Source organism: Crocodylus porosus, unplaced genomic scaffold (genome assembly GCF_001723895.1).
Source record: "Crocodylus porosus isolate Cpor-Errol unplaced genomic scaffold, CroPor_comp1, whole genome shotgun sequence".
Classification (NCBI taxonomy): Eukaryota; Metazoa; Chordata; order Crocodylia; family Crocodylidae; genus Crocodylus; species Crocodylus porosus.
In genome coordinates, this window is record NW_017728906.1 from 33,379,436 (window position 1) to 33,390,103 (window position 10,668).

At 44.1% G+C, this 10,668-nt stretch overlaps 1 protein-coding gene across 2 annotated transcripts in view; it reads right to left on the reverse strand.

The window, feature by feature from the left end:
- Window positions 1-6,078, reverse strand: part of CCT8 (chaperonin containing TCP1 subunit 8) — a 16,355-nt gene extending 10,277 nt beyond the window's left edge. The window contains exons 1-6 of one of the 2 annotated variants that reach the window (XM_019528797.1): window positions 5,926-6,076; window positions 4,195-4,285; window positions 3,764-3,843; window positions 2,687-2,836; window positions 1,800-1,980; window positions 999-1,060 (exon numbers count right to left, since the gene is read on the reverse strand). In XM_019528797.1, coding sequence (XP_019384342.1) covers window positions 999-1,060; window positions 1,800-1,980; window positions 2,687-2,836; window positions 3,764-3,843; window positions 4,195-4,285; window positions 5,926-5,985 — 624 coding nt within the window. In that variant the 5' untranslated portion in view covers window positions 5,986-6,076. Of the gene's footprint in view, window positions 1-998; window positions 1,061-1,799; window positions 1,981-2,686; window positions 2,837-3,763; window positions 3,844-4,194; window positions 4,286-5,925 lie in introns of both variants that reach the window. The other variant, XM_019528796.1, reaches the window with a different exon arrangement.
- Between the last annotated feature and the right edge of the window lie 4,590 nt (window positions 6,079-10,668).

The window sequence follows — 10,668 nt, forward strand, 5'->3', positions numbered from 1 at the left end:
AAAAAAAAAAAAAAAAATATCACACTGGCTATATTCCACTGAAGAACTACATCATTAGCTCTTATTCTATTTTTAAAAAATGCATGTTTGAATAGTGTGGCATGTGCACGTACGCAAAAGAATGGAGAAAAAACTTAAGTGGCTGAGGAATACAGAACACACTTCCGTAGAACTCACAGATGTGCGTGTTCTATAGCTGTAAGAATTATAAACCTGAAGTAACCTCTCTCTCCATTTTTTTTAAAGAAATACAGCCAAGGAAAGGATTAGCAAAAAATTCTAATATTATAAAAGCCTAAGTCTGTCTGCCGGTCCATAACAAATTATTCGCACTCTGATTGGCTGATGGAAACAGCCAGAGTAGTCCAATCATGGGGGAGCGCTGCCACAACTCCGAAGCCATACCAAGGACCAGCTTCCACACCCTACTCCCTGCAAGAGGAAGAACAGTAGCAGGAAGAGGCGTTAGGTGACGGCACTCCATCCAGTCCCCTCTCCCCGTCATTCTTGATGGGCAATTGGCTAGTAAACTAATAAACACGAACTTGCCCACTCCTGTAAGCTTTATTCAAGCTTAATATCCTACTAAGAGTAAGGACAAACAACAAGATCCTCCCCTTAGCTTTCTTCACCATCTTCCATCTCAGCCTGAATTTGGGTGCCTCTTTATTGAAGGTCTAATGACTAAGCATTTCATTTGAGTTATGAGTTCAAGTGTTTTATCTGATTTAAAATCCAAAAAAACCAAGAAGGGTTTGTGCATCTGACATAGCAGCAGGTATTCTGAAATTAAGAGTGTTAGGTAAGTAATTCAACTGGATAGTTCTGAAGTCTTATTTTAAAAAGGTCAAAATATAAGCTAAGTCTGAAGATCTAGACTGAAACAGGGGATATCAGAAGTCTGATATCACCTAAAAATTAACTACTTTAAGTCTGGTATGCCCCTTGCTACATTACATTAAAACTGTATAATAATTCACAGAAAATTCTGAGCTTACCAACACTTTACACACTCTGATATTGTCAACATTGAAATGACCAGAACCAGGAAGAACAGACACTGTTTGAAAAATGAAAAAAAAATTGTTACATAATATCAATATAACACGGAAACACAGCATCAAAAATTGTATGCCCTATTCATATAAAAATAATATATTTAAATACTTGTTCAAATACTCTTGAAATAAATATGAACTTCCACATTATATTTCATATTATTAGCAGGAATATTACTTCCCATGCTCGCTACAAATAAGTAGAAAGCTGAACTCTCTTTACTCTGAAGTAATAATAATAATATTTAGCACAACAAGAAAATCAGCAGGCTCTGTTCAGCCCTAGCATCCACTTTAATACAAGGCCCAAATCTGACTCTTGTATTTTGAAGAAACATTTACACCAGTGATGAAAAGTTATTCTTGAGTTCTAACAAAATGGAGCTGTCTGCTCCTCATAACATCTCTCACATTATACTTAAAGTTATTATGTCTTCCAACTACAAACCAGTAGCTGCAACAGTAACCTTCCTTCTAAGAAAAAAAGATGAAAATAGATTTTCACCTTAAGCTATGACTCGCAAGAAAGTTATAAGAACAAGCAACATGAAAAGGTGCTCTAGAAAAAATACCACTTTCATAATCTAAGTCTTCATAACTATTAATACTGAATTACATTAATTAGATAACTATACCCTTCAATTCAATTGCCATGTGAGCACTTTACCAAAAAAAAATAAAATAAAAACAAGACTATACTCAATATAGACCTGTACAAACAGCCAATTTGTTCATACTTACCACATGCCTGAGCGATAAGATTGGCCAGGAAGACTTCATTGCCATATTGCTTGCTCATTACTGAGGTGTGCAGCAAAGATGATACTTCTTCAACATCTCGAAGATTTTTTGCAGAACAGCATACTAGATCAGGAAGAATTTCTAGGGCTTTCTTGCAGGCCTTTTCATAGCCTTCTATCACCTGTGATGCAGGCAAAAAAGTTAACTATGACACTGTGGCCTCCCCATAGCATACATTTACATTCAGTGTGCTTCCCTGTGGAGGGTCTTAAAATACCAAAGTGTATGCATACTGTAATATGAAATTTGAGAGAGAAATTTTAATCACTCAAAAAGGGCGGTGAATACTAAGGGCACAGCTTCAGTATTATTGCTCCTAATTCACTCTAAATATTATCTTGTAGTAAACTTACTCCCAATTAAAGAGCAGCACAAAACCAGCTGTCCTGGGGTGACTGCCTACCATAGAAGCTATTACAACACTACGTAAATAGGTAGGGAGAGAGCCACTCTGCACTGAGCACAGTGCCAACCCAGGGATGAAAATGACTAAGAAGCAGGCACGCAGTCAGCATACAGTCATTCCTCCCTTTGAGGGACAACTCTGCTCCAGATGAGAATGGCTCTCTCTCATGTAACACTATGGGGTACTGGCCACTCCATTTTTATTAGTCAACTGACTTTATAACAAACGTCTTGTCTACAGACAAAGTAAAACTAAGATAATTCACTCACTACTCTTCATTAGCTATAGGGTTACTGAAATCTGGCAAGAAAGAAAATATTCAAACGTATTATGGATGCAACCAAGTAATACAGCCCCAAATCACTAATCTAACATATTACCTGTGCCGCATGAATGCAAATATCAAAAATCAACTACTTGCCTCAGAAACTGATAATCCCATTCTCAGAAGGTCTTCAGCTAGCTCAAGAAGGGCCCCGGCAAAAACAAGGACAAAATTTGTTCCATCTCCAACTTCTTGCTCTTGCATATGGGAAGCCATTACAATCATTCTGGCAGCAGGATGTTGGACCTGTTCAAAGAGGCATTGCCACTAAATTAATATTCCCAATTAGTAAACTTTAAAAATATATAATCTTAACGTTTTGTATGGAAACAAAGAAGTCTTTACAAAAAACACAGTTTATCTAAAAGGAATGCAGATGATTGGGATGGAGGAAGCAAGGTTTTGCTTCTTATAGAACGTGTTTGATTTAGAGTGCAAAGCATCTGAAAATGCCATGGCACTGAGCATTTTGACATCTTCCGCTCTTCTAAATCTAAGGCCCCTACAAGACACACAGGTAAAGGCACTATGTGATCTGATGCACAATCCACACAACAGCACTTCCTGCCATGCCACAAGTGCATGGCAGAAGGTGCAGTTGAGGGACTGCTTGTCATACCCCTGCATGCCTCATTGCCAGTGCTGTTAGATGCAATGGCAAGCAAGTTCCAACAGCTGGAAGCCCCCTCACTTTAGGTCTCTGGGCCCACAAATAAATACATAATTCAAAATAGTTAGAGACGCACATGACTATAGCTGTAATATTAATTTCTTGTTGTTGACTATCTCATTTCAAGATAGTCTTCCGTGGCATTATGCCACACAGTCAAGCCCAAAACATTGGAAATCACAACTTTCTCCAAATTCTAATCTCATTTGGAAGAGAAAACAAGGTATTACTAATGCTATTATTCAATAACCGAAGTCATCCTTTATAACGTCATTTTGTTGCAAAGCCCTACTTTTTCTCTTGCTAGATTTGAATGTGTTGACTGCACACCTGTTAACAGTAGCCCTGTTTTACCACCTTATGTGGGCAGCTTAGCCAATAGAACCGAATCCTTGCTAGGAACCCTTAATAGGGAAACTGAGTAAAAAGCTTGTAGTTGTTAAAATATTTAGCTGATAATACAATCAACCAAAATAAAAGATAATATATAACAAAGCACTTACCTCCAGCTCTCTTAAGATTGTTGCAGCATCATTTGTAACAAAAAGTTTCTCCAGATGATTGATCACCATTTTGTTCATTCCTAGAGGCACACAAAATGTATATATTTTACATACTTGCAAATACTGTTCTACAGTTTGAACCAATGTTATTAGTTTTTCAATTCCCAAAATTGAGAGATTTTCTTTCAGCACCTCTCCCCCAAACATTTTAACAGTGGTACAATACAACAGTGTCAGTTTTCTTACAAAGACAGTAAGATTATGAGAAAAGCATTTTGTTTTGGTACTGACTAATTTTTTATTTTTTTGAGCTATGTGACATTAAATTCCATAAGTTCCATATTGCCACAGACCACAAAATGCAGGTCTTTCTACAAGAAAGATGCAGCATTGTATTCGTAACTATGATAAACTACAAAATTCAACATTACCATTTGGTCCATAAGCAGTACGGGTGGTTAGGGCAAGCTCCTTACATGCCTGAATGTTCCTAAACACAGCTTCTTCTAATCCAGAATAATGCTACAAAGAGAAGTTTATAACTTAACATTAGAAATTCTAACATAACTGAAAGAATCACAGTGAAATCAACCAATTCTCAGTTTTGTTACTGACTTCAATGAGGCCAGGATTTCATTCCGAACATTTAAACAAGTGACTGTCCTTTAAAAAAAACAGGGACAAAAAGTAACATATAAAGTCTTCCAATTGCCCCCACTAGCAGTGGAGCAAGGTGCTGAACAGGGAAAGAGGCAAGTTGAGTCCCCTTTTGATGCAGACTGAATGCCTCAAGTCTATCCCAGTAGATCACTTCTGGTACAGTTACTGACCCATAATATGAAGCTTGAAATATGATGGGCACCAACTTACTTGAAGAAAAACCTTCCTTCACTTGCATGAGAATATGTCACTCCCCTTCAGGAGCCATCCCTCCTTACCTCACCCCAAACCAGTTGCACCTCTTTCCTACGTCAAGATGCTCACTATACCCTAACAAAACCAAGTCTAAACCCTATACCACGCAAACGTAACTGAGCTCCCTACTCAGCTAAATAATGCATCTTCACACAAACCCAGCTCTGCAGAGGACAGCCAGATGCCCTCTATGCCCAAAAGGGAGGAGGCTTCAGCTCCCTCACTTTGGGAAAAGTAGCTGCTCTTTTGCTCCTGTGCCCCTTTGTAGTGGGGGAGAGTTCCCCCACATCTGACTCCTTGCTCCCCCCACCCTTTTCTAGAGGTCCGCAACTCCTGAAGTTACTGCTTGCTTCCTACCACCCTCCTGAGAGGGGAAAGCAGCAGGCTCCCCAACTTGCTCAATCTCCCCTTCTTCTTCTTCTTCTTAAGCTCCTCTTATCAAGCCTTCCTCATCTTACTAAGCATTTTCCCCCCTTCCAGATAGAGACCACCAATGCCGTAGATCCCTGGGCCTGTTTATTGCTTCTCCTGAACCAGGCTCCTCATACGTGGGAAATATTTTTTTCAACAGCATCACAGACATTATGCATCTTTACAGTCCACACCAGTGGTGCTCATGGTTTTGATCCCACAGGTCAAATGAGTGGATGGGCCCTGGGGCCCCAGACTGCTTCCACCCAGCCCTGCACATGTGGGATCAGGCCCCCGTTCATGCAACCTAGTACCCAGTCAGACCTGTGATGGTAACAGTGCACAGGGGGTACATCCAGCCTGTGGCCCAGGGTTGACCACCTACACCTCTTTTCTAGTCAGGGAGCAGGCAACCAGCAGGTGAGGCAGCAGATGGGGCAGGGAGCAGAGAGCACAGGGTGTAAAGCAGGGAACAGATTGGTCAAGGAGTACAGTTTGGGGGGGGGCAAGAAGGAAAGCAGCAGACAGGGCAAGGCGCAGAAAACAAAGCAGGTGGGGCACACGGGTCAGGAGCACAAAGCACAGCAGGAGACGGCTGAGGGTGCACATGGCGGGGTGCAGAAAGCAGAGGGGCCATGGTGCACCATGCAGCTGGGAGCGGAAAGCAGGGCAGCAGATGATGCGGACAGCACAAGGTGTAAAGAAGACTGGTCAGGCTACAGAAAACAGACAAAGCGGAGAACACATGGCGGGGTGCAGAAAGCGGAGCGTCCTCCCCGACCGAGCCCAGCGCTTCCAGAAGGTTCCCGCCCCCCCCCGCCCCGCCCCGCCCCTACCTTCGCGCCCTCCTTCAGCATCTGGGCGAAGCCCGGGGCCTTGGGCACGTGCAGCGCCATGACGAGAGGCGGAATGGGCCTGGAGCCGCGACAGAACCGCGCGCGAGCCGCCGCCCTAGGACCGAACGCCGCGTGGGGTATGCGCGCGCAGCTCCCCGCCCCGAACCCCGCGCGCATGCGCAGCGGACCCCTAGCCAGGGACAAGCGAGCGCGCCCGGAGCGCATCGATGGGATTTGGGGCAGGGAGTTGAGCGTCGCGTTGCGGTTTGGTCACGTGATGCGGAGGTAAAGGTCGCTGCTTTTCTGCGGAGAGGGTGCTCGAGAGCTTGGTGAGCCCCAGCCCCTCGCAGTGGCGGGAGGAATAGTGAGGCAGCCCAGCTGCAGCAGGCTCCTCTGCCTCTGGCTTGCATTGGGATTCTGTTGGGCGCGGTGTTGCTGCGCTCGTGTATAGTAATTACCATATTTGTACCAGAGGGGTTCAAAATGTACAAAGCAGATAATTGATGGAGCACATGCAAAACCCAAATTGCTCTCAGAAAGTCTGTTTATTATTTTTTTTTAATGGACATTTTTTCATGTTCCCCAAGTCAAAACAGCAAATCAATTCCAAATCCATGTGTCATTCAAGAAGCTTATGCAGCCCTGCTACAGGCAAACATCCTCCACCCCTGCCTGGGGCATCAGATGCTTCCAAATCTATTGGTAGGCATCTTACATCCAGGCCCAGAAGCTTGGGGTTCGGATGCCTGCATGTTTCGCTTGCCCTCCGCCATATGGCTGCAGGAGCAGGCTTAGGGAGGAGTCTTTCATTTCCATAATGTGTAGCTGAGATCATATCAAGTGATCAGAACTCAATCCTTGCAACGACCATCTTGACTGAGCAGGCAGAACTCAATCGTTCTAAACACTGTGTGTGATGCTAGAAACAGTGAGCATCCTCCATCCCAACTGCTGACCCTGGGACTTCAGATATCTGCAGCTCCATTGGCAGGGGTCATACCTGCAGACCCAAGGCCACAGATCTTGGGATTCGGATGCCCCCACTTGATCGTAGTCCACAAGAGGCTGAGACCTAACTTGGAGGTTTACTATCACCACTTTCTTACAGCTGCTTGCCTCAGGATAAAGAAATGCTTCGACTTTGATTCAGTTCTCACTCACTCAACTGGTGAGTTATAGTAAGCAATATAAAGTAAATAAGAAAACGTATTTGTGTGTTCATTCGCATATTTTTTCAGTGTACAATAGTTTTTCCACAGTAGGATAATTTTTGAGCTTCCAGCACAATTATTTCATATTTAAGACCTGGCAATGCTGATTAAGCAGGAGTGCTTCCTGGGCCAGCCAAAGCTGCTGTGTCTAACAGGGTGGCGCCTGGCTCTTGAAGGTTGCCTCCTGCCCTGCTTCCCCTCCTCATGCTGCAGGGTTCTGGTCTCCAGAGCATGCCCCATGCCACAGAAAGACTACAGCTGCTCTGTAAGAGTTCTTCAAGCACCAGGGCCTGCAGGCAGGGCAGCACAGCTCTTCTGAAGAGTGATTAAAAGAGGATGGAGATGAGATTTTGTCTGTGGCTCAAGGGACAGGCCTAGGAGCAATGGCCTGGAGCTGCAGCAGAGGAAATTTAGGTTTGAGATTAAGAGGGTCTTCCTGACTTTGCAGGTGCCCAGGCATTGGAACAATCTGCTTTCTTGGAAGTTTTCAAGAACAGGGTTAGAAAGGCTGGGATGGTTTAGTCAGAGACGCTTCTGCTTTGAGGAAGGGGCTGGATTAGACATTATGCCATCCCTTCCAGCCTAACTTTCCTATGCTCCCCACAGTAGGACCTGCTCCCTAAAGCAATGTTTTTCAACCCATGAGTCATGACCCAAAAGTGGGTCACAAAAATATATGAAAGGGATGTGAACAAACTTTAAAAGTAGATTGTCCTTTAAAGAAGAAAAATGTGGGAAACTGGTTTTTATCCTTTGCAGGCTGGCAGAGCTCCAGCCTACAAGGGGCTACTTGGGGCCTCCCCATACCCCACACACCCACCCCTGTCCCACAAACAGTGGTGGGGGATGGGGCAGGGGACATCAGGAATATAGGGCTGTAGGGGAAATTGGATCAGCTAGTGAGTAGCACCCATACACCAAAGGGTGTGCTCACACGCCGAAAAGCACTGATCTCGTCCCTTTGGCTGGGCTCGTTCCTAGCCGCGATTAATTAGGCAGAGAATGAGGGAGTGTCAGCAAGATGATTTATTTCTCTGCAAAGGGGTCAGTCAGTGCCCAATAGACAAAGAGCTCCCCCAAACTGAGTTCGGTAGCACCTTTTATACCAACAGGTCATACATATGCAAATATAGGCATACATAGGCATATATTCACGTGTATCTTTGGGAAATTTCTACTCGCCTTGGGTTTTTCCACTTGAGGTCACAAGGTCACTGCAAAACAAGCTCCAACTGGTTCAAACCAGTGGTGACCAGCTTTGTGAATCTGCTAGCTGGCCATCTTGCACACACGTTCTCATGCACATGGCTCCTCCACAAAAGCCTCATAACAAGCTTTCTCTTACAAGGGTACTGGGTCAGGACTGGACATTGATGTTACAAATGGGTCCTGATACAAAAAATGTTGAGAACCACATCCCTAGAAGGCCTAGAAAGTAACTGGAATGCTCCTTTCCTACCTGATGACCCCTCACTAATTGAGGCAACTGAGCTGGGTTATAGAATTTACCGCACAGCTTACCCTAAATGTGTGCTAAAGGCACCTCAAACGAAAATGCATTTCAAATGGCACCTCAGACAAAAGTAGTCATTAGCTGAGGGGTTGTTAAGCCACCACGAGTACTTTCCAAGCCTTTCAAAGATATGCCACTGCAGCAGAGATTGATCTTTGATTCATTTTGCCCAGGGTATCTGTATGAATGCTTTGGGGGAAAAAACATATGCCCTCCAGTCATGGTGTATTTCACCAGAGCAGGGAAATAACATAAAATAAAACCGTCCAAATCCTGTTTATCCAAAACAGATAAATCTGCTCCATTAATCACACATGATCTGCCTCTTTCTGTAAAGAGAGGATGGTACAAAAGGATGCACTGAGGAAAGTTTTACTCACTAACCTAAGTAGCCCCCCAGCCTAGAGGAGATGCCAGTAACATCCCCCTGTGCTGCACACTCTTTCTGCCCATGGATGTGTATAGTAAGGTGCTCTATATCATGATCATGGTCTAGAACTAAATTACATTTTCAGTAACATGCACTTGTGGGCCAATCTATGATTTTGAAAAGGCAGAAGAGGATAGATAGTGAGATGCATCATCACATATGTAGAACAGGCTTCCAAGGGAGGTGGTGCTCTCCCTTGCCTTGGGGGTTTCTAAAAGAAAGCTGGATAGGCATCTGGCTGGGGTTCATGTGACCCCAGCACTCTTTCCTGCCCAGGGCAAGGGGTTGGACTCAATGATCTGCTGAGGTCCCTTCCAACCCTAGCATCTATAAATCTGTATGAAACCACATATATTTTTTTCCAATTAAGAATAAACTAGAAGTCTAACTAATATGCCAGGGGCCTAGGGCTGTATTTTTCAGTTTCAGATTGGAGCAAAAAAACAAATATAACTTCATGCAATGAGTTAAAAACAATTGGCAGGGCTGTGAAGTAGGAGCTTTATCGCCAGGAGCAGCGAACAGACAGCAGAATTGCAGAACAAAGGGTAGCTTAATTGGTGGAACATCAAGACCATTAAAAAGAACAGAAGGTCATTAAAACACCTGTGAAATGAAGAGTGCAGAAGAGGTCAGATAGAATACAATGAACCATGAGGTCAATTGACTCCCTCAGCACTGCCTGACAAGAAATGCTGCTGCCACTGCCAGGTCCACTGCCAGGTGGTTGGTTTTAAACTTTGGTTGGAGTAGGAATCAAAGAGTGGTGTAGAAGTGCACCAGCACTCCCCCACCCCCACCCCGGATCCACCACTGCACAGATCCCATCCCACCCCTCCAGGCTCCGTGGCATCTTTGCACAGGGCACCAGAATAGCTAGTAATGCTTCAGTAAGGTTATATGCACCATTACCATGGTATATAAGTAAATTCCATTTTCAGTTCTCCCAAGAGTTTTATTTTATTGTTTATCTATTTTATCATTAAGCAGTAGAGAGGGAGAGAAGGCACATTTTATATTAAAAATTATCTGTTTCAAGCAAAATACAAACATTTAAAATGATCATGTTTCAGCAAAGTTGCTCACAGAGAGGATTTGTTAGTCCAGAACTGTCTATGGTGGGTGAGAGGTCCTATCCCTCAGCCGTGACTGGCAGAGAAGCCCAGGGGGCATGGCAGGGAGAAGGAACAGCTGCCATCTTGTCTGCTGTCCCCTTTGTGCTGCTATGCCAGCCAATGCCTTCCCCTCCCAAGCAGGCCCATCTGGGAGGGAAAGACTGAATAAAAACTTACTTTAATTAAGATTTTTTTTTCATGGATTTTGTGGGCTACCCCAGATTATTTTTCAGTCTCTGCAAAATCCACAAAATGATGATTTAGGTAGGTCCCTGTGCATAAGGCCACAATACACGTTGCACAATCTTGTCTTCTGTTAGCAGAAGGAACTAATTACCGTATTTTTTGGACCATAAGACGCACCTGACCATAAGACGCACCCAGTTTTTATGGCAGGAGAGACTATGTGTGCCGGTGGCCGGCCATTTTTATCGCCGGCTCCCGGCCACCAGCATGGGCGCCGGCTTCCGGTGT